Genomic DNA, 23,294 nt, shown 5'->3' with positions numbered 1-23,294 from the left:
CCTATGCTATGTATATTTTATAATAAAACATACATACACAACTAAAAAAAACGTCATCCTGTTGCCCTCAAGAAAGTCTTGTGAATGAGCCTCCCCCCCTCTGCCGTGTCCCCACTCTGGGTCCAGCACGCGGTGGGGGCAGTGATGGGGAGCCGCACCACGCTGGTGGCACACAGTACGGGCAGCTGGCTGGGAGCCTCTGAGAGTAAAGCTCTTGAGCCCTGTGCGTGTGTGTACATATGGGGCATCCTTCGGGGACCAGGCTCAGGGGCGCACACAGTAGGAACACACAGAAAACACGGAGCCCCTGTGCACAGTAGGACCAGTTGGGCAATTGGAGGTCCTGTGGTCCACAGCCTGCACTGAGTGGGACTACAGGTGAATTCGGGGATGGCCACTCCCAGTGGGGGAAGCTCAGCCCAAGACTGGGAGCACAGGTCATGATGACAAGCTCAAGGCTGTTTCCGGCCCCAACCCCAGCCATCCTGAGCATGGAAGGTAGGGTGAGGTGCCCCCTGAACCCAAAGAGGACATAAGGCCACTTCCAAGAGGGGAAGGTTTATTGGAATAACTGATCAAGGGTCATCAGTGCAATGCTGCCCCTCCCCCGGGGGACAGGCCAGTCCAGTGTGTGGGCCCTGGAGGCTGGGGATCGAGGGGGACCCAGGGGGTCACAGGCATAGCATCAGGCAGAGGGGGAGTGAGCCACCCCCGCAGGGCCCACCCCTAGTCCAGCCCAAGAGGGAACCTCTCTCAAGGTCCTCAGGCATCCGCAGCTGAGCTGGGAGGGTCCTGCGGCAAACAGCGCCGGTGCCGGAGAATGGACTTCTCCTCCTCCTGTGGGGACAGGGGCGCCCCCTGCACGTGTCACACAGCCCGTGACACCAGCGCACGTCAGTCTTGTCTCCCCACCTCGTGGGGGGCCCGGGACTACCCGCTCTCACCATCTCCGAGGCAGTGCTGGGGCTTGCGCCCTCCGGAGAGCCCCCTTCGTCCCGCGAGCAGTCGGGTCCCGCATCCTCCTCGTACTCCGTCAGGCAGTCGGACTCCTCCCCTGGAATGGCAGTGGGTGAAGCGGAGGGGGCTCGGGCTGGTCTGACTTCTCCAGGCCACATACACCGACCCCAGGCCCAGCCCCACCCCCCTGGGGATGCCCTCAGCCCCTCACCATCCGCACAGCCATCAGAAACGGAAACGTAGGTCGTGGGGGGCTCGATCCGGGATACGATCTCCGCCAAGTCGGTGAAGCCGGAGCTGGGGAAGGCGAGCACCTGCAGGGCGGCGTGGGTGAGGCCCTCGGGGTCATCTGAGGTCTGGGGGAGACCCAGAGGGGACTAGAGGGAATGTGTTGTCAGAGTGGCCCCGCAGGAGGAGGGCGCAGGCTTACATCTGCACGGCGGCTCTCATTAAGGTCGGCAGACCGCCGGTCCGTGAGCATCTTTTCAATGATGTTGCCCCGGCTCCAGCCCCCAAACACGGCCTTCCCGTACTGGTAGCCTACATCCTGCAGGAAACGAGGGGGCTGAGGTCATGTGTGCAACCACCGGGATGTTCTTCTCTGCCTCCTCTTCTCTGCTTATCCCCACCCTGTCTGCCCCTTCCCTGGCCCCTCAAAAGCATGCCACTCTGGGGGAGCTGGCATTTGAGACTATACTAATTTCAGACTCACCATAGGTAGTGCACTCACCCCCATGTCCCCTGGCCTGTGCCCCTGCCAGACATGACTAATCACTCTTTGCACATTCCTTCCCACTCAGCCCCATGCAGTGTGCCAAGTACCAAATGATTCGAGATGGCAGTGTGCAAGCTTATTGCAAGGTCTGCAAATGTGTAGTAAATATCATCATCTCCCATGTCCATGACAGACATCACTAATCCATCGCAGCATGCCTTCCCAGTGAGCCCAGAAAGGGCATCAGGCATTTTTACTCAGGGCTCTGGGCAGCAGCTACTGATCATTTTCATTTTAATTCTTTTTCTTCTTTTTTTTTTTTTTCTTGGCTGCCCTGCATGGCATGTGGGATCCTAGTTCCCCAACCAGGGATCTAACCTGCAACCCCTGCAGTGGAAGCACAGAGTCTTAAGCACTGGGCCACCAGAGAAGTCCCAGCTACTGATCATTTTCAGTCGGCACAGACCACGACACACTTTTCTGGGTCAGTGGCACATTAGACACTGCTCCATCCAGTGCATCCCAGACTTGCAGCAGACATTACTAACTGATCACAGTTCTCATCCCCACCAACACAGAAACAGCATTAGAAATCTCTACACAGTGCTTCAGGCAGCGCAGCTGGCACATATTGAGAAACTTAGTTCATACATAGCACATGCGCAGCCACATCCCCTTGCCACACTCACTGCAGACATCACTAATTGATTACCGTTCTATTCCCCATGGATCCCAAATGGAGCCCTAGAATCCTTCCCCTCATGTTGCTCTGGGCTTTCAGTAGTAAAGCTCTGCTGGCCCACCACACTGGCACCAAGGGGCTCCCACCCGCTCACATAGATCTGGTCGAACTTCCCGAAGTCCATGGTCTTGAAGCAGTCGATGGGTGGGCGCAAGTACTCGCAGTATGAGCTGGACTTCACGACCTCCAGCTGCCGCACGCAGGACACGTAGGCCAAGCGAGACTGGATCTCGGCCATGTCTGGAACCTTGATCTTGTCTGCCCAGGGGTTCAGCCGCTTCCACAGCAGCCACCAGCCAGACAGGCTGTCCCCGTAGGTGCTGAGGTCCGTCTCGTCCTGGCTCCCCACATCGATGGCAATGACCGTCTTGGCACCCATGCTGCGGGCGATGTCCGCTGTGGGGCCGGGGGGGTCAGCCGGCTGCTCTCCGCCAGGACCAGGGCAGGGAAGTTCAACCCAGTCCCACAAACACCATCATGCATGTGGTCACGCAAGAAAACCCATGCGAACGACATGCAGGCATGCAAAGTGTGTGGGTGTAGAGGCCAGTGATATGGAGGAGGTGGGCATGAGTGTTGGAGCTTTCAGGTCTGGGGAACCAGGGCCAGAGGGGTGGAGAAGATGGAGGCAGAGGGACAAAGTCGCTGGGGAAAGAGACACAAGATCAGACACGTAGGGCACAGATATGTAAAAGGAGAGTGACATGGAGAGACAGACTATAGTAAGGACACCAGAGGTGAAGGCAGAGATGAAAGGATCCGAGTCATGGAAACAGACAAAGGGTCAGAGATGCAGAGAGACGGAGGTGTGAGCAAACTGACAGGGAGACATGGAAATAAAGACACCAGGAGAAAGAGCCGCGGGGAGAGAAATATAGGGGACCAGAGATAGCAACAGAGATTTCTGGGAGAGAGAGAAATATCAGGGGTCAGAGATATGGAAGGAGAGAGAATCCGGGTAGAAAGAGGGACCTCGAGGCTGAGAGAAGGGACAGAGAGCAAAGAGCTGGTTCAAGGAGATTCAGGTGAGCAGAACAGCTGGGGTGAAGGGTGGGATGATGGCCGGTGAGGAGGGTGCTGTAGCCATGGGTCCAAGTGCCCCACTGAGGGTCCCTGAGTGGGTCTGGGGATGCCTGGGGGGATGTGGACAGGGTGCTATGGCCAGGTCCAATCCCCAAAGACCACCGGGATGTTCTTCTCTGCCTCCATCAGACTGAGTCTCCACCAGACTTTGGTCGTGTCCCTCACAAGCTTGCCTGTGTGTGTGTGTGTGTGAGTGCTCGCGTGCGCGTCCTGTATGCACCCCTATCAGGTGTGTGCATCTCCTGTCTGTATGTTTGTGAATACACTCACCTCTGGGTGTGCTACATCTCTGTAAACACCCCCAGAACTGTTTGTATTCTTTTCATGTGTCCCTAGATCAATGCCTATGTATGTTTCCTTGTGCGTCCAAGTGTGCTCATCCACCTGTGAGTTTGTACACCCCTGCTCACATGCACGTGGTTTTGTTAGTGTGGGGCTCTGTATAGAACACCAGTGCAGGAGTTGGCAAACTGTCTGTAAAGGACCAGAGAAAAAATAACTGGCTTTGCAGGCCATATGGTCTCTATTGCAACTACTTAACTCTGCTGCACAGATACAGCCCCAGACAAAGGGTAAATGATTGGGCCTGACTATGTGCCAATAAATCTTTATTTACAAAATCAGGCAGGGGCCAGATGTGGCTTGTGACATATAGAGTGCGGATCCCTGGCCTACGGGAACCTCGAGTGTCTGTGTAGCCAGCATGGGTGTCTACTTGTGTTTGCACACTTCTGGGTATGTGGAATTGTAAGTTCTGGGTGTGCCTCTTATCTGCACACTTCAAGTGAGTGGATGTGAAAGAAAGCTGGTCCTGGCAGTGCCCCACCCATCTGTGTGTGTCCACACTCGCCCTGTGTGCGTGCGTGTCTAATACAGCACGTGGGTGCCTCCTTCACCTGTGTGCGCACATGCCTACCGTGGGCTCGCCCGTGTGTCCGTGCACGGGAACAAGTGGGTGGCTACTTGCCTGGAAGATTGTTGATGTAGCCGCCGTCCATGAGGAGGTGCCCGTCCTTGGGGTCGCACAGCGGCGGCAGGTAGCCCGAGAGTGTCATGCTGGCCCGCACGTATCGCCACAGGGAGCCTGCCCGGTGGGACACACACAGACACGCACAGGCACACTCAGACACACTCGGAGGGCCGGCCAGCCCGGTGGGCTCGCTGACCTGGCACGTTGTTGACGTAGCACCCGTCCACCAGCAGGTGCCCGTCCCTGGGGTCGCAGAGCGGGGGCAGGTAAGGGCAGTAGGAGGCACTGGCCCGGACGTAGCGCCACACGCAGCCTGCGAGGACGGGTGTGAGGGGGTGAGGCGCCCGACGAGTCTCCCGGCCCCCCACCCCCAAGGACAGACATACCTGGGGCCTCTGGGGCATTAGTGGGTGACAGTTAGTGCACAGCAATCGGGCCAGGAGCGACGGTCACTCATGTTAACAATGTCCCAGAGTGGACAACGCTCGGCTGCCCACCCCGCACCCACTCCCCACATGGCCACAGGGGTGGTGGTGGGGCCGGCTGGGGGCACCCACCATCTTTGTGGACACGCATGGCTGAGGCGGTGATGTCCGTGGTTACGTTGAAGTACGGCAGCCACAGGTCCTACAGGGACAGGGACTGCGGTCCAGGAGGAGTGGGGACTCCTGCGGGGAGGGGCAGGGGAGGGGCGGGCCTGGGGGAAGGGTGCACCTCGATCTGCTTGTCCTGGAAGACGCGGTGGATGCTGCGGTTGAAGGCTGACCCAGTGAACATGGAGGTGACGGGGTAGGTGAGGTCCAGCATGGGCTCCAGAACTGAAGTCATGCCCTAGGGGCAATCGGCCAGCGGGGGGTTAGACAGGCGTCACTTGGGGTCACTGACTAGGTGGTCCCTAACGGTCCTGATGGCTCCAGCTGGCAGCTGGAGACTAGGGTCACTAGCCAGGAAGTCACAAGGGGTCATCCAAGCTCCTGGAGGTATCTCTATAAGGATCTAGGTGGGGTTCACAGTTCAAGTCAGGGAGGGTCAGGAGAAGCCCAGAAGCCCCTCTGGGGTCAGATTTCAGGGTGCTCCTGGGGTGGGGGGACTCCTCCCCACAACACACACCTTAGCCCACTCCCGGGCCCGCTGCTTCGTGCGGCTGGCGCTCCGCTCCTCGGCGTACAGGGCCCCGATGAAAGAGCCGATGGACGTGCCGCCCACCAGGTCGACAGGGACCCCCGCCTCCTCTAATGCTTTCAGCACCCCGATGTGTGAGCAGCCCCTGCAACGTGGAGACGACCCAGTGACCTGCTGGGGATCCCCTAAGCCGCACCCCCATGGACCTTCTCCCATCTCCCTCACCCGCAAGAAACACGGCGCCAGCCCCGCCCCTGTGGGATCGTGCCCAGGGAGTCAGCTCCACCCTTCAGGGCCCCTGGACCCGCCCCTGCCAGCACGGACCCCACCCCTCACCTGGCCCCGCCCCCGCCCAGCACCAGGGCGATGGTGTTGCCTGTGAGCACCCGCGCCAGGCGGGAGAAGTCGCTGTGCCGGTCTGCGCGCCTCGAGAAAACCTTCTCGTAGAGCTCGTGCTGGTGGGAGGGCAGAAAGACGCGACCCATGAGGATGCGGATATAGGAGGCGGCGTCTGGACCTCCAGGACACTGCCCCAGCCCCTCCGATCCCTAGGCCACGCCCCTCCAGTAGCCACACCCCTGAAAGGCCCTGCGAGCCGACAGGTCCCCTGAAGGGCCCCTCACCAGCTTGGCCGGGCTGCGGCGCGAGAAGAGGCGGCGCGGACAGCGCAGATGCAGGTGGCCCGAACACCAGCTGCGCATGTTGAGCCACTCCACGGTGCGCGTGGGGCCTGGGCCCTCCTCGCGGTGCAGCAGGACCAGCTGCTTCAGGGCGCGCACCGCCGTGTTCTCCAGCATCTGCTCAAGCTGCGGGGGGTGGGGCATGGAAGTTACTCTCACCACACCTGGCCCTGTAGGTTCCTGGTCACCTAGCCCCACCAGTGAGGGTGCGCGTGGCTGGGCGCAGGCACCGGAGGGCAGGGGGCAGGATCCCGGGGATGGGGTCACTGTGCATGGTCTCCGGACCTGGCCCAACGTGGGCTCCTGGTCGCCCAGGCCCACGATGAGGATGCAGTCGGCCTGGCGCAGGCAGCGCACGGTCCAGGGCGTCAGCGATGCGTCCGTCTGGTAGAGCACGATGCGGTGCGTGTCCTCCTGCTGGGCTAGCCACCCTGACAGCCGGAATTCTTGGATGCTAGGGTGGGGTTGGGGGAGCGTCATTCTGGGGCTGGTCAGAGGTCCCTGTCCCCCAGAGACCATGTAGCTCCGTAGCTGTGGGGAAGGGGACCTGGACATATAAGCCCTCACACATCTGCGTCCTCCAGGGGCCGATTCACCCCACTGTCTCCCCACTGACCAGAGGAATGGGGGCGCATGCCCCTCGTTTCACAGCCTAGAACTCAAATGAGATCTGAAAGAACTCTGTTTCTAGCCTATCCCCGCAACCTCCTGCACCCCCAACACACACCTGTCCAGCGCAGATGCCCCTAGGCGCGCCCGAATGATGTCACTGTTGAGGAGGAGCGTGGGGCCTGGGGATGGGTGAGGAAGGGGGTTTAGGAACCCAAGTCAGCGGATCTGGGGGCCTCTCCCATATGAGAATACCACCCACTCCGCCACCAAGGCCCTGTTCCAGCCCCCCACCCCCACCTCCAACCCACCCAGGCGTCTCCACTGATTGGCCAATGCCCCCACCCACATACACCTTGCCCCAGGTAGACCAAAGGGCTGCCCTTGCCCACGACTGACCGATGGCTTGCAGAGCATGCTGCAGCTCCAGCATGAAGGCCACCATGGGTACCTCCGCACACACGGGCAGCACTGCCACTGTGGCCAGGTTGCTGGCTGGGTTGGTGAGCTCCGAGTGAGGGGGGACACCTAGTCCTGAACCTGCTGAGATTCCCAAAGGATAGTATTTGCTGCGCAGTCCTGGGTCTGGAAAGGTCGACTCCCCTCCACCTTCTCAGGAATCCCTGCCCCTTGTCCCTCAGCTGAGGCTTAGTGATGCCATGGTGAAGGTCATGGCCTCCATCCTAGCCCCACAGCATCAACCACTGTCCCTGATAAGACCTGGCTATCTGATCTTCAGTTTTGGCCCAGTCTGCCCAGTGGGATCCATTACACAACTGTATAACCACTTCCGTTTCCCACTCCACCTGTGCGGACTGATCCGTGCCCCTACCCCATTCTGGCCTTGGTGTCTCTGTCCACTGAAGGGACTTGAGCACAAAGCTAGACTGAAATAAATATGTTTTTGACCCACGTAGCCATCGATCCCCATCTCTTCACCGGACCTCTCACTGCCTCCTCCCTTCCAATTCTTCCCGTAACAGTCTGAACAAGTTCAAATTCCTTTCACTGGTTCCCAGCCCCTACATAACTTGCCCTGCCCCCATTCCTCCCGCTCAATCGCTTTTCTCCTTGAAGGGTTTCAACACCACCAAACCCTGTGTGCAGAGCCTTCAGAGTTCTGTCAGTGTCTGGCCCCATCTCCTTTATCAAGTCTCTGCTCATGGCCCTCTGCTAGTCACGCCCCATCAAGACCCTCTTTTGTTTTCTACACAGTACATTATCTGACATTATAATCTTCCTTTGTATTTTAAAAACAGCATCTTGCCTGCCTCGCTGTAAACCCTTCTAGGGGCTTTGTCTGTCTTGTGCACTCCCCCACCCTTGTACTCCGCACAATGCCTAGCTCGCACTAGCTGCTCACTGGAAACTTCCTCTTCCGTAGCATCAACAACGAGGTTCTCAGAGGTCTGAGGTTTTAAAGTCCCTACCCCCATATCTGCCCCAGAATCACACCAAGGGTGGTCCTGGCAGCCGGGTGGGAGTTAACATGTATTTGCGTGCAAGGTGAAGGACTGAGGGAAAAGTCTGTGGGAGAAGACCCTGGGCACGGAGGCGGTTCTTGCCCGTGGCTCACCCCAGCCCCCACCCCGGGAATCCAGGTGTCAGGGCGGATAGGGCAGAAGCCCCTGGGGGAAAAGAGAGAAGAGGCTGTCCGGCTGGTCCAGGGTCAGGTCCCCATAACGTAGAACCTCAGGCCCATATTTCTGCACACCCCGAATCTAATTCCCAGTGCATCCTAGCTGATGGAAACTACACCTCCCAGCATGCCCTGAAAGGGAACCACATCTCCCCGCATTCACCGGGACCGGGAACCACATCTCCCACTTGCCAACATTCCCAAACACCACCCCATAGACTACATTTCCCAGCACACTTTAATCTAGGACTTCCTTTCCTAGTATGTGGACTCCATCCTCCAGCCAGCCCTGACACCCAGAACCAGGCTTGCCCCTAAAGACTCCGCCTCTCAGCATGCCTAACACTTTAGAATATAAAGTTTAGATTCCATAAATAAACACGCCCTGGGTCCAGGACTCGGTTTCCCGGCGTGCCCAGGAACCCGAACTCCATTCCCCAGCATGCACCGGAACTCAGATTCCCACTTCCTGCTTCAAGCCCCGCCCAGAGCAGTTTATACACTGGACTCCACTTCCCAGCGTGCCCTGGTTCACGGCTTCCTCCCCCAGCACGTTCTGGGCATTGGACTACATTCCCCAGCATTCCCGAGAGCCGGCATGCTCTCACCTGGGAAGGGTCCTTGTAGCTGCTGCAAATTCCCCAGAATTTTCTGGCTGAGCAGGTGGATGAGGCGGGTCACGACCTGGGGCGTTGGAGGCCGGTGGTCCAGTGAGACTGGAGGAGCAACTCTGAAAGTACCACCTTTTCCTCCTCTGCAAGGGCGCCTGGGTTCCTGTTACCTGGGCCCCACCCCACGAGCCCCGCCCTCACTTGGAGGCTTCACGGTCTTCCTAGGGCTCCACCCCCATCTAAACCCCCTCCCCACATATTAGGCCCTGCCTCCTCTGGGGCCCCGCCCCATCTGCTCCGCCCCCATTAGGAGAATAGCCCAAAATCCGCGAGCTGCACCTGCGGGTATCTACGTTTGATGTGGCCCAGGGTGCCCTCGGGGAGTTTGGCCAGCTCTGTGTCGCGCACCGCGTGCACCGTCGTGGCACGTGGCTGCCTTGTCAGCGCCTCCACCTAGGGGACCAAGTGCGTGACCAGGGCTGCTTGAGCCAAGAGGCTGGTAGATAAAGGGGAGGCCGACCATGGGGACAGAGAGGAGGTAGTAAGGAGTCCCCGCTCCCCCAGATAGCGGTGGAGAGAGCCAAGCCTCACTACCCATCTCGGGGCTCCGGGGAAAGGGAGAGGACAGGAGGACAGGGATCCACACCGGGCGGGGGTCCCCTCTTCTGATGGAGAGAGGTCTGGAGAAGGAGTGAGATCAGTCTCACCACCCTGATGAGGTTGCCCCATCTCCCCCCGCCATGGAAAGGAGCTGGGAAAAGTGGATTGCGCGAGGTCACAGGTGCGGGAGGGCCGTTCACTACCCCATCAAGTTAACCCGGATAAAGTGTATGTTGGGGGTGGGAGGAAACTGGACTGGGAGAGGTTAGAGGTCAGTGGGTGGGGCCACGCTCACCACTCCTATGAGATCCCCGCGGCCGTACTCGCCCACCAGCTCCTTCTTGCCGCTGCCACGTTGGATGACACTTCGCAGCCGCCCATTGAGCACAATGTAGGTGCAGTCCGAGCGGTCGCCCTGCCTGGGGTGGGGATTGGGGGGCGGGTCAGACAGGGTAGAGTTCCTCGCAGGGAGGGCCTAAGGGGAGAGGTGGGGGCGGGGGCTGCACCTGTACAGTGCGCGCCCCGCCTCCACTGCCGTCCAGTCAATGGCAAAGTCCATCTGGCGCACGAAGGGCGACATCCTCGCGGCCACGGTCTGTGCGGCGTTCAGCACCACACTGGGCTGTGCACGCATGATCCTGTAGGCGAAGGGCGGGGGGGCGGGTGCATGGGCCGGGGGCGCCCTGGAACAGCCCTTAGGGAGTGGGGAGTGTGGGTGATGTCCTGGAGGTGGGACAGGAAGGGCTCAAAGCTGCCCTGGAAAAGTGTTGGGCGTTTGTAGAGGGATGGCCTCATGCAAGGCAGAATGGAGTTGGTGGGGGCCCCCCTGAGCGTTACCCCCACCCCAGCATGGGGCCCAGTCGTACTCATAGAAGTCAGACTTGGAGATCCGCAGGAAGGTGCAGTCACGCTGGGCTCGCAGTGTGAAGATGAGGGGCTCGCCAGTGAGCACCGCCAACTGCCCCACCAGCTCCCCAGGCTGTACCACAAACAGGCACACGTCCTCAGCCTTGTCGATCATGCGCTGGTAGACGTGCAGGCAGCCCCAGAGCACGAAGTGCAGGCTCACATCCTGTAGGGCAAGGACCAGGAGATGGGCACAGGGGCACCACCTCACCCATAAGTCAGGTCAATGCACTCCATAGAAAAGGTTAAGGAAAGAAAAGTTGGAAGGAGTGAAGGTTTTCCATAGCACTGAGCTGAGCAGCATATGTATCTACATTCCCATTCAGCACCCAGAGCAGACATTACTAATGGATCACCCAACTCAGCCCAGATTAAGGCCCATGAATTCTTTTCAACACAGCTGGCAAGAGGCTGCAAAGACTGGCTACATGGGAGCATGGATCCTCTTTGCGTGTACTGGGCAACTGCATAGCTACATGGAAAAGAATAAAATTGGATCCTTAGGACTTCCCTGGTGGCGCAGTGGTTAAGAGTCTGCCTGCCAACGCAGGGGACATGGGTTTGAGCCCTGGGCCGGGAAGATGCCACATGCTGCAGAGCAACTAAGCCCATGTGCCGGGAAGATGCCACATGCTGCAGAGCAACTAAGCCCATGTGCCACAAATACTGAGGCTATGCTCTAGAACCTGCAAGCCACAACTACTGAGCCTGCATGCCACAGCTACTGAAGCCTGCATGCCTAGAGCCCCTGCTCCATAACAAGAGAAGCCACCACAATGAGAAGCCTGTGCAATGCAATGAAGAGTAGCCCCCACTTGCCACAACTAGAGAAAGCCCGTGCACAGCAACAAGACCCAATGCAGTCCAAAATAAATAAGTTTGTTAAAAAAAAAAAGTTGGATCCTCACCTTACATCATATCAAAATGGATCAAAGACATGAATTTTAGAGCTTAAACTATAAAACTCTTAGAAGAATATAGGGGTCAATCATGGTCACACTGAACTTGGCAATGGAATCTTGGATATGATACTAAAAGCCCAAGCAACAAAATGAAAAACAGATAAACTGGACTTCATCAAAATTAAAAACTTTTCAGCTTCAAAGAGCACTATCAAGGAAATGAATGGACAACCCACGGTCTGGGAGAAAGTATTTGCAAATCATATATCTGCTAAGGGTCTGGTATCCAGAATATGTAAAGAATTCTTACAACTCAATACTAAAAGGACAGATAACTCAATTAAAAAATGGGCAAAGGCTCTGGATAGACATTTCTCCAAAGAAGATATATGAACAGCCAGTAAGACCATGAAACGAAGCTCAACACCATGAATCATTAGGGAAATGCAAATCAAAACCACAGTGAGATGCCACTTCACACCCACTAGGATGGCTGGAATCAAAAAGCGTTAGAGAGGATGTAAGAAACTGGAATCCTCATACACTGCTGGTAGGCATGTAAAAGGTACAACCACAGTCTAGCAAAAATTTTGAAACAGTCCTCAAAGAATTAAAAATAGAGTTGCCATGTAACCCAGAAACTCAACTTCTAGATATCCACCCAAAAGAAATGAAAAACATGTCCGCACAGACGTGTGCACAACATGCTCGTAGCCACCATATGCATACTAGCCAAAAGGTGGAAATAACTCAATGTCCATCGACTGATAAATTGAGAAGCAAAATGTGGTCCATTCATACGATGGAACAGTAGTCAGCCATAACAGAATGAGGCACTGACATATGCCACACATGCATGAACCTTGAAAACATCATACTAAGTGAAAGAAGCCCAGACACAAAGGGCCACATATTGTATGATTCCATTTATATGAAATGTTCAGAACAGGCAAATGTACAGAAACGAAACAGAAGATCAGTAGTTGCTTAGGGCTGGGGCTGGTTAGGAGGTAGGAGACTGATGGCTTAAGGGTATGGTGTTTCTTTTTAAGGTGATGCTCTGAAATTGACAATGGTGATGGTTGTACAACTGTGAATATACTAAAAACCACTGAATTATACTCTTTAAATGGGTGAATTGCATAATGTGTGAATTACATCTCTAAAACGATCACACACACACACACACAAAATCCCCTTTGGGGAGTTCCCTAGTGGTCTAGTGGTTAGGATTCATCACTTTCACTGCCCAAGCCCAGAGCCCAGGTCCAATCCCTGATCAGGGAACTGAGATCCTCCAAGTCACGTGGTGCCGTCAAAAAAAAAAAAAAATCCCCTTTGCTCCGAGCTCCCTTGTTCCACTCCATCCCTGTTGACTTCCTTTTGTTTCCTAGAGATGGACTAGCTCTACCACAGGACATTTGCACATGCTGTCCCCTCTGCCTAGAATGCTCTTTCCTTCCCCTTGCACCTAGTTAATTCCTCCTCATCCTTCCTCCTTCCTTGGAGGTCAATTCCACAGAGAGACTGCCCTGCCTAAACCACAGGTTGTAGAACTGAGAACATGTCCTTTGTAGCATAAAGCCCATGATTTAGCAATAATTTGTGTAACCCTTTGAATGTAATGTCTGTCAGAACTGTGAGCTTCCAAGAGCAGGGGGACCCCACTGGTGTTTCTTGCCCATGCAGCAATCCTGGGACACACCAAACGCCCTTCTCCCCTCGGGTTAGCCTGCCCAGCTGGACGCTTCTCTGTCCCACCCTTTTAAATGAGGAACTGAAACTGCCCAGAGACAGAAAGAAGATTCCTTCCTCATTCATTACACAAGCCCGTCTGACACCCCACAAAGCCCTGTGAATGCCAAAACACTTCAAGGATCCCTGGGAGGGGCACAGCCCCAGGAGACATACACACACGCTGGAACCTTCCAAGATGGAATTCCCAGACTGGGTTTGGGATATAAATGGGAGTGAATAATATTAAGCTGCTATTTGTCCTCAGATTGGGAAACGTTTTTTTTCACTGCAGGACTTCTCAGAGCCTTGAATATGGCAATGATGCTCACTGGGAGCTTCCTAGAAGGGATAAGATAGCCTGCGTTTCTCAAACCTATTACACACAGATCCTTTGTGATGTGGGTGTTCCATGAATTACACTTTGGGAAATGTTTGTGGAAAGCAGGGTTTCTCAACCTTGGCACTACTGACATTTTGGACTGGATAATTCTGTCGTGGGGGGCTGGCTCGTGCAGTCTTGCATCCCTGGTCTCTATCCATTAGATGACGGTAGCACCCTCTCAAGTCAATCAAAAATGTCTCGACATTGCCAAATGTCCTGGGGTGGGGGGCAAATGTGCCCTCCTGTTGAAAGCCATTGGTATAAAGTTTCGGGGGGGGGGGCACTGAAGACCAGCTTTGTCCCTAACAAAGTCCTGAAGACCGCAAGGAACCTCAGGTGACTGCAGACCAGCCTGGTATGTTAGCAGGCTGGGCTGGGGTTGGGGCTGGGCTGGGTTGAGCCCAGCAGAGGCTCCCAGATAAGCAGGGCCCAGGGGCCCCTGCAAGGGCCATGGTTATGACCACACTTCCTCAGCCAGGGCCCAAAGTACCTCAAATAGCTGGTACAAAACTTCCTCTGCAGAAAGCAGCGCACCCTGCAATGAGCAGCTCAAGGTGGCAACACAGTCAACTGGATCACATGAATCAATAACAACCCTGCAATCAGCTCTACTCCAATAAAAATTTAAAAAAACAAAAAATGAAAAACACAACAGCCCAGCCAGCTAACAACTGGGTCACCCCCACCCCTTCCTCCAAGGCCAGGCCTCCTCTCCTGAGTCTGGGGTGGTGCTGCAGTCTCAATGCTTAAGTCATGTCACCCCCACCCCCACTGTGAGCTGCTGCTCCAACCCTACCCTGGCCGGTCACTCAGGCAAACCCTAGCAGCTCCAAACAGTATTTTCTGTTTCATCCTCACAACAATTCTAGCAGATAGCTATGAGTCTCATTCCACAGGAGGAAGATGACAGGTTTCTAGATGATTCACCCAAGGAGTCAGGGCAGAGTCAACTCTGGCTACCCACCTAACCCTATTTCCTCTGTGCTCCTGGGCTGTGACATCATGACAGATCTCAGTTTCCCTATCTGGAGAGTGGACGGATTAGTGGTATACAGTTTCCTCCACCTCCTGTGTGTCACCAGCAGGCACTGAAATCCAGCTCGTGGAGCTGGTTCCCAGCCTCCAGGTCCAGATTCTGATCTATACCCATTTACTGAGCGCCCATCCTAGCAGGAACTCAGGATGTGAAGTAGACAGAGTGGGACTTCCCTGGTGGTGCAGTGGTTAAGAATCCACCTGCCAATGTAGGGGATATGGGTTCGATCCCTGCTCCAGGAAGATCCCACATGCTGCGGAGCAACTAAGCCTGTGCGCCACAACTATTGAGCCTGTGCTCTAGAGCCCGTGAGCCACAACTCTTGAGCCCATGTGCTGCAACTACTGAAGCCTGTGCGCCTAGAGCCCATGCTCCGCAACAAGAGAAGCCACTGCAATGAGAAGCCCGTACACCATAATGAAGAGTAGCCCCCGCTTGCAGCAACTAGAAAAAGCCCATGTGCAGAAATGAAGACCCAACGCAGTCAATAAATAAACAAATAAATAAATAAATAAAAAGGATCCATTAAAAAAAGTTAAAAAAAAAAAGAAGTAGACAGAGCATCAGACTATGTTGTAGAGTCGAAAGGTCAGAAAATGAAGGTTGCAGGAAAGGCAGGGAAGGGAGATCCAGGATGCGGGTCCTAGTCTAAAAGGTTCTGGGGTTAGAGGGGAAAGGTCAATAGGTCCAGAGGACATGAGGAGGGAGGGTTGGGGGTCAGAGTCACAGGATCCAAAGGTCAGGGGTTGGAAATCATACACTGAGAGGTGTACATGTAAGGTGAAAAGGCAAGGATCAGAGGTCAGAGAGAGAGAGAGGTCTTGGATCAGAGCTGCATGATCAGAGGTCAGGGGTCAGCCTCACCTGGTCCCCCTGGCGGGCGATGATGGTGCCGGCTTTGGCGTGATGCAGCAAGACTCGGCTATTCAGAAGGGAGGGGTCCTGGGGAGAAAAGAAAGGGGGCTGAGACGGGCCCAGCCAGGCCTCCCTCCCCGCAGCTGCTGCCCCAGACACCCTCGGCGGCCCACCTCAATCTGCATCAGCTTGGTCAGCTCCCGCTTTGCCGCCTCAAAGATGCTGCTCGTCTGGCGGCCCTGGTAGGGCCCGAAGGGGCACCCGCCGGTGGCTGACTCGTCCTCACAGTAGCTGTACTCACAAGCGCCTGCCGGCTGCTCCCGGGGCTCCTGGGTAGGGGTCTGTGTGGGGCAGGGCCTGTGACCGCCCTGCTCCCACCCGACCTTCCTCCTCGGGGGACTCCACCAGTGGCCAGGCCAGGGCCCCAGGAGGGGGCTGTGATGGGCTGGGGGAAGAGGGCAGGGCCTTACCCGAGCCAGGGCTGCCTGGGGCCCCCCTGAGGACTCTTCCTGTAGGGACACGGAGATCCGGCCCCGCTCATAGGCCATGTCGAAGTCTGAGCGGGGGCCACCCTGCAAGCCTGCAGTGAGCAGGGGACAAAACGCAATAAAGATGAGAGTGACCATAGCTGGCGTCTAAGCAAACACTACCTGTGTACCCCAGGCCACAGCTGTGCAGACATGACTCATCGATCACCGCTCTCACCCTCACAACCCTCCTCACCACAGATGGGAGGGCACCATCTCAACGAGTACCCACACACACAAAAAAGACATGAGAAAGTGCTGCTGATATTCCCATTTCACAGATGAGAAAAATCAAAACTGGCAGGCCTGCCTCCAACCCAGAAACTCGATGGCCTCCCCCTGCTCCACCCGGCACCCCAAACCTGAGATGTCCACTGGCATGGAGATGCAGCGACTCAGCAAGGGGGCCGAGGGGGCTTCCAGGGATGTGGGCTTCACTGGGTCCCCTGGGGGAGATGTGTGTTCAGGCTCCTGCCCCTCAGAGCCCCCAGGATTAGGGGGTGGGGAGCTGAAGGGGGCCTGAGGAGGGGTCGGCTCAGAGTCCCTGGGGACTGGGGGACTAGGAACAGTGATTCCAATGGGCCCGTGGGACGGAGGCCGGGGTCCTGGGGGACCAAATAGGCGTCAGTCCTAGGTACCTAGTTAATTGGGGGGTGGGGGTCCCTGCGGGGCTGGGCAGGTCAGGTGGGAGTCACTGAAGAACTGAGAAAGGCATTGCGGGGCAGAGGCTGGGCTTCCCGGGAGTGGGCGGGGCCAGCCTAGGGTTCCTGGGGGCCAGGCAGGGGCATCTTGGGTACCTGCCGTTCCAGGCAGTGGGGCCCCGGCAGGGTCAGGGGGCCGGCCGGGAGTCTCCCTTGGCTCCTCAGTGGCCGAGGTGCTGACCGTCCGCTTGGAGCCACGCACAGGGCTGGTGCGGGCTGGGAGGCCCGGGCTGGGGAAGAGGCGCAGGGGCTGCATCTCCTGGGGGCAGAGGGAATCCTCGTGGCGTGTCCAGGGGAGGCCTGCACCACACACCCCTCAGGCCCCAGATGCTCTCCACGCAACTCACGTGGCTGAAGAGCTCGTTGGTCAGACCCAGGTAGTTGTGAAGCGCCAGGAAGGTGACCCGCTGCAGTCTCACCATGATAATCTTTGCGGGCGTGGTCGGCAGAGGAGGGGGCCAGGGAGAAGCAGCGTGAGCCACAGGAGAAAGTGGGGACCTAGCCCTAAGGCGGTGGGGCCGTGGACGGGGAGAAGGAGATGCAGTCCCTGTCAGAAGGTCAAGGTCGGAGCAGGAAGGGGCTGGGCAGGGCCATAGGAGCCAGGGAGAGACCCACAGTCAGGCGGCAGAAACCTGGGGGGATGGGGCGGAGGCAGCTCACGCGAGGAGCCAGGGAGGTCTGGCTGCTCAGGGCCGATAAGCACAGCGTGAGTGCCTGTGGGCTGCTGGGTCCCAGCCCCCAGGAGCCTGTGATGGGCGGGGGTCACGGAAGGAAGTGGTGACCTGCACCTGCTGACCTGCACCACCCGCACCAAGCTCTCGGGGTACTTGGTGAAGACGGCTGAGAAGGCCTCGACTGGCAGCCGCAGCACCGTGGAGTCTCGGGCCGCCCGGGCGGACACAGTACGCTGGGGGTGCTGGTGACCCTGGGGGTGCAGGGGGCACGAGGAGAAGAAAGGTGAGGGGCTGTGAGCTCCCCTCCCTGCTCGCCCGACACTGCCTTGAGGGACCACTGGCACCATCAGGGACGCATCAGAGATGGGGGCACTGGGGGTGACCCCCTCCAACCCAGCCTGGTGGGTGTGGCCTCCCACCCAGCCTCCCACCCCCCTCCGTATTGGTCACTCACGGTGATGACATCCAGGATGCTCAGAAGGCTGTTGACACTGTCCCCAGGAACCACTTCCTTCACCACACACTCCTTCCCATCCTGAGACACAGTGGGGGGGCGGGGGGGGGCACTGACCAGTGCCCACCCTGCCCTGCCCACCCAAATCCCAACCCCTGACCACGCCGCTGGCCCTCATTCTCACGCAGGGATTGCTGACACCCCGACCCCACGGAACCTTCTGATTAGCATCACTAATGGTAACCGGTGACCCACCGCAGACACCCTTGGGCATCCGTTCCCGACTCTTGCCTGCACATCTCATAAGACCACTAAGGGACTTCCCTGGTGGTGCAGTGGTTGAGAATCTGCCTGCCAACGCAGGGCACATGGGTTCGATCCCTGGTCCGGGAAGATCCCACATGCCGCGGAGCAACTAAGCCCGTGCACCACAACTACTGAGCCTGCGCTCTAGAGCCAGTGAGCCACAACTACTGAAGCCTGAGTATCCTAGAGCCCAAGAACCACAACTACTGAGCCTGTGTGCTGCAACTACTGAAGCCCGTCGGCCTAGAGCCTGTGCTTCGGGACAAGAGAAGCCACCACGACGAGAAGCCCATGCACCACAATGAAGAGTATCCCCTGCTCGCCGCAACTAGAAAAAAGCCTGAGCGCAGCAATGAAGACCCAATGCAGCCAATAAGTAAATAAATAAATAAATTAAAAAAAAAAATGACCACCAGTCCTGGGAACTCCCTGGTGGTCTAGTGCTCAGAATTCAGGTGCTTTCACTGCTGTGGCCCCGGGTTCGATCCCCAGTCAGGGAACTGAGATCCCACAAGCCACGCCACGCAGCACGACCAAGAGTTAAAAAAAAAAAAAAGACCACCAACCCTCCTGACTGAAAGCACTGCCCATCCCCAGTGACCACCGCAGCGCTGCTCATCCCAGCTGCCCATCTCCCCGTGGTGCCCCCTGGGGGCGGCCCCCTCACCGGCCCCGGCAGACAGAGCTCCAGCAGCCCATCCTGCACCACGTAGATGCTGGCATCGGGCTGGCCCGGCCGGAAGACGTAGTCACCCTGGCTGAGCCGCTGGAAGACCATGTGCCTGCACAGCTCCAGGAAGAGCGGCTTCTCGAAGTGGCCCAGCACCCTGTTGGATAGGGAGCGGGGAGCGGAGAGACGCAGGAGGTCAGATCGGGTCCGGCTCTGCAGCCCCCGCCTCCCCCGCACCCTGACACTGACCGGACGTTCTTGAGCATGTAGAGCACCTCGGAGGGCAGGTGGGAGTTGGCCAGGTCGCCCTCGGTCAGGTCAGCCTCCAGCACCGCGGGCGGGGGCTCCTTCCGCTGCAGCGTTGGTGCCTCTTTCTGGATGCGCAAGATCCTGGTGGGAGGAAGGGGGTGCGAGGAGGGTGTGGCAAGGAGGGAGAGGGCTCAGGAAGACCTGAGACCCCCACAGAGGGCACTGGAGCAGGGGTCAGCAACCTCTGGCCCGCTGGTCAAATCAGGCCAGCCAGCTCCTTTTGTAAAGAGTTTCACTGGCACAAGCTACATTCATTCATTTACACGTTGTCCGTGGCTGCTTTAATGCTACAACAGCACAGTTGAGTCACTGCAGCAGCGTTGCATGCAGCCTGCAAAGCTCCAGATGTGGCCTGAGAAAGAAAAAAGTTGCTGACCCCCGATGTACCATTCCCTAGTCACAGGCTCCTTAGATGAACCCTCTCATTGGGGAGACCCCGGACATAGCTTCCAAGATATGAGCAGACCCCAGAAAAGCACCTCTGTTCATCATGGGACCCCAGAGACAGCCCTTCAGGCAGTTACAGACCAGACTCCCGATACAGCCTCCACCATGCAGGCAGACCCCTGCGGTAGCTTCCATTATATCAAGAGACCCCAGATACAGCCTCTCTGCTCTTTACAAAGATCTCTGAGAGCGCTTCCTCCCAAGTCTCAGACAACCCTGAGATAGCCCCTTTGATGGTCACAGAGACTCTTGAGACTGCCCTGGTTACATGCAGAGAATCCAGACACAGCCCCTCTGCTAATCATGGACCTGGGAGAGCCCTTCCCCACAAGTCGCAGTTATTACTGAGACAGTCCTTCCGCTGGTCATAAGATACCTGACATAGACCCTCTAGTATGAGACCCCTGCGTTAACTCCATGTTATAGAGAAATCCAGATATAGCCATTCTTCTGATCAAGGAGATTCTTGATCTAACCCTTGCCCCAGGTCACAGAGAGCTGGGGTAGCCCTCTGAAGGTCATGGTGATATCAGGGTAGCTCCTCAAGGGTGTGCAGACACTGAGATCGCCCCCAGTAGGTGGACAGACCCTCAACTAATTGTGGAAGATCTAGATATAGCCCTTCTACTCAAGTCATAGAAAGCCGTGGGAAGCACCCCTGTTGACCGTGGACAGCCCTGGAATGGCCCCTCAGTGTGAAGAAACACTTGAGACAGACCTTCAAAATAGACTCTATGATGTCAGGAGACCCCCTACCCAGCTCCCAACTTAGAACAATCTCTGGGAGAGTCCTTCTCAGAGACCCTGAGGTAGCTCTTTGCTGATGACATGTCCTGAGATGTCTGTCCTATGTCTCTAGTGCAAAAAGATTCTTAAAATGACTCCTAGAGAACAGAAACCCGTGACACAGCCTCCGAGTAGTATGGGAAAAACTCCAAGGAAGGTGACATAGATGCTTTCTGATGCAGAGAGATTGCTGAGATAACCCCTGGAGAACAAAAGCTAGAGACAGCCCCTCCAGCAGGTCCCAGAAACAAGTGAGATAACCCCAATGACACACTCTGGAATAAACCCTCTCGTGTGGCAAGACCCTAGATTTGACCCCTAAGAGTATGACAAGACATCCAAGATAGTGCCTGAGGATTAAATAACTCACAGATGCCCCTGTGGTAAGGGAACGTCACTGAGAGAGCCCTCAGGGCACAGAGACAGCCTGTCTGGTAGGGGAGAGCTCTGAAATAGTCCCACTGACGTGGAAAGACAACTAAGACCGTCTGTGGGGTTCAAAGAAGCTTGAGATACACCCTTTGCTGTGGGCTGATCACACAAAAAGCCCTGGACATGGCCCCAGGTACACCCAAGCACAGACTTACTTCTTGGCAATGTTGAGCATCTTAAGTTTCTTCTTCATGCGTGGCCGGGAAGCGGTGGAGACGGAGGCGTCTACCAGGGAAGAAGTGGATTGTGACACCTGGGAGGATTAAGAGGGGGTGTGGGGAATGCGTCAGCTGCCAGTTCAGACCCTAGGGAACAGGGGGGCAGATCCAGAGGCCCTTGATCAAGGAGGGCGGCAGGCTTACCAAGAAGTATAACTAGGGAAAGGGCAGGGCCTCCGTGTGCCCAGTGGGAGCCCCGCGGGGTCCCAGACTCACCTTCCGCATAATCTTCCGGCCATAGAAAAGCACTTTGTCTCTCTTCCGAAATCGATACCGCGGGCCCTCCGGGGCTGGGGTTTCTGGGGATACGTGCGGAGAGAGAGGCGTTCTGAGCTCTACACATACTCCATGCTCCGCACGGCCAGAGATGGGGACGCTGCGTGCAAGCTCAAACCCCAGCTCTACTGCCTCAGGGACTCTGACATTTCAGCATCCCATCCCTCAGCACCCCCAGAAGGCCCTCCGGGTCCTCACTCGGCACTCGGAGCCTCCGCACCAGCAAGAGGATGAGCACGGCCGTGACCAGCACCGCGACTCCAGCCCCGATCATCACTCCCAGCACCTGCGGGACGAACGGCACTGGCTGCGCATCGCATACCCGCCCCTCCAGGCCTTCCCCGGGGGCCGAGACTCCCGGGACCTCATCCCTAAGAGCCAAGTCCGCCCCCGAGATCACAGTCGGCCCGGACCCAGACGTCCCCATCTGCAAATGGGCCAGCTCTGCTCCCTCCCCAAGAGAGCAACTCTTTCTGGAGGCTCGGCTGCCCGCAGTGCACGCCGGGAAACGTAGTTCCGCCCGAACGGACGCAGCCTGGTTCTCGCGGGACCGCGATGATGCGCGCTGAGCACGTCGGGAAGTGTAGTCCCCGCGGCGCCGCACAAACCCCCAACCCTTACCATTCCGGTTTGCAGCGGCGCCTCCATCAGTTACTTCAGGCTGAGTGGCAGGTCTGGTAGCCCAGAGTCCTGGGGAATAAGAAGCAGAAGGAACCCGGGCAAGTCGTCACTCCCCTGCTGCAAGCCCTGCCCCCTTCGTACTCACTGCCGGGGCGGCTTCTCTGCCGGCTTGGGGGCGGCTGGAGGGGCGCTGCGGAGCAGAGGGGAAATTGACTTGGGGGCCCGAGCTAGGGAGTGAGGTGGGTCCCCACCAAGTTCCCCTTACTTACGCACCAGGCCGACCTGACGCCCCACTTTTCCAGCTCCTCCCTGGGCCAAAGGGCAGCCGGCCGGGCACCCACTGTTAGCAGGCAGCGAACAAGTCCCTGAAGGGGCACCGCTCTCTCCAGCAGGTGCCCCCCCGCCCCAGTCTCTGCAGGATCGATTAATCCTGACCCACCGATCCCTAGGCCGCACCCCTGCGCCCCCTGCGAAAACTGAGCCCGAATCATGGGGCCAGAGAGATGCCTGGCTCCCGGCCCAGGCATGGCCGCGGGGAGACAGGCGCTGGGGCACGCAGGAGTGCTGGGGGGAGGTCCTTCACAAGGGGTCGTGGTGCAACGCCGAGGTCTCAGTAGCATCCTGGGACGCTCGGAGCGGGGTGGGCTCGCAAGGTGTTACTGGTTGATGCTAGAGGTTTACTGTCACGTAATAGTAAAGTTATGGGGTCTCTGATGGTGCGGAGCATCACTGGGACTACGGGAATGATGCTAGCGCCATTGCTGGGAGACGTAACCAGGGACGCTGGAATTACCGGGCGGGGGTCACAAGAAAGTTACCGAGAGATTCTGAGGACTATAGGACTATTACTGGGAAAACCAGGAGCTGGTTGGACGCGTCCCTGGAGTCTTTCGATCATGATACTGAGGAATGCTGGAATAGACTTTTCTGGGAGGCTGAGGCTGTTTCTGGCGCCATTCGAGTATAAATGGAAATTTGGGGGAGCCACTGGGTCCTTGAGACATTACCTGTAAAATTCACAGGGGACTAGTCCCCTTCCACCCGAGGGCGCACCTGGCTACTGGTGCGAAAACACCTGTCGGGAGCTGGTGGTGGGGGGGGGGGGGGATGGGACAGTCAGAAAGTCGAGAGCTACCGGGAATCGTTGGAGGACACATCTTGGGAAAGCCGAGGGCTCCCTAACAATCCGCGAAGGGACGCCCCTGCGGGGGCTAAAGAAACCCGCACTCACCCAGAGGGCGCAGCCGGGGTCCACTCTGTGCCAACTCCGTTAGGGTGCCGCCCAGCGCCGGCCCTTTAAATTATTCACCGCAGGGCGCGACGCAGC

The 23,294-nt window shown here is 57.2% G+C and overlaps 1 protein-coding gene across 7 annotated transcripts; it reads right to left on the bottom strand.

Moving 5' to 3' along the window:
- Positions 1-542: 542 nt before the first annotated feature.
- On the bottom strand, positions 543-23,215 carry PNPLA6 (patatin like phospholipase domain containing 6). 7 transcript variants are annotated; one of them, XM_057708870.1, is made up of 34 exons: positions 23,199-23,215; positions 21,968-22,036; positions 21,545-21,632; positions 21,287-21,369; positions 21,008-21,105; positions 19,128-19,268; positions 18,876-19,035; positions 17,903-17,983; positions 17,571-17,699; positions 17,122-17,202; positions 16,871-17,033; positions 16,436-16,519; positions 16,017-16,126; positions 15,720-15,887; positions 15,556-15,633; positions 10,595-10,800; positions 10,235-10,366; positions 10,024-10,147; positions 9,468-9,581; positions 9,126-9,201; positions 7,278-7,421; positions 6,997-7,060; positions 6,555-6,723; positions 6,213-6,395; positions 5,926-6,044; positions 5,578-5,734; positions 5,182-5,298; positions 5,025-5,094; positions 4,465-4,581; positions 2,509-2,810; positions 1,388-1,504; positions 1,169-1,271; positions 945-1,054; positions 543-837 (listed from the first exon to the last, which is right to left on the bottom strand). In XM_057708870.1, exons 2-34 carry the CDS (start codon positions 21,992-21,994, stop codon positions 763-765), a joined length of 3,990 nt encoding a protein of 1,329 aa, XP_057564853.1. In that variant the 5' UTR covers positions 21,995-22,036; positions 23,199-23,215; the 3' UTR covers positions 543-762. The 7 variants fall into 7 exon arrangements, with proteins under 7 accessions (XP_057564853.1, XP_057564854.1, XP_057564849.1 ...); XM_057708871.1 differs by lacking the exon at positions 23,199-23,215 and adding an exon at positions 22,241-22,410 and having other exon boundaries at positions 7,278-7,418; XM_057708866.1 differs by lacking the exons at positions 21,968-22,036; positions 23,199-23,215 and having other exon boundaries at positions 21,545-21,824.
- Positions 23,216-23,294: the final 79 nt, after the last annotated feature.

This window comes from Hippopotamus amphibius, chromosome 15 (genome assembly GCF_030028045.1).
Source record: "Hippopotamus amphibius kiboko isolate mHipAmp2 chromosome 15, mHipAmp2.hap2, whole genome shotgun sequence".
NCBI classification, from domain to species: domain Eukaryota; kingdom Metazoa; phylum Chordata; class Mammalia; order Artiodactyla; family Hippopotamidae; genus Hippopotamus; species Hippopotamus amphibius.
This window is presented reverse-complemented; position numbering and strand designations above follow the sequence as displayed.

Bases quoted from the DNA above. Each gene is read 5' to 3' on its own strand.
- PNPLA6 (XM_057708866.1), bottom strand. From the start codon at position 21,773: ATGGGGACGTCTGGGTCCGGGCCGACTGTGATCTCGGGGGCGGACTTG. The intron at 19,036-19,127 runs GTCAGTGTCAGG...CCTATCCAACAG, and splicing joins TACATGCTCAAGAACGTCCG to GGTGCTGGGCCACTTCGAGA. The intron at 17,034-17,121 runs GTGAGTTGCGTG...CTCTGCCCCCAG, and splicing joins CCAACGAGCTCTTCAGCCAC to GAGATGCAGCCCCTGCGCCT.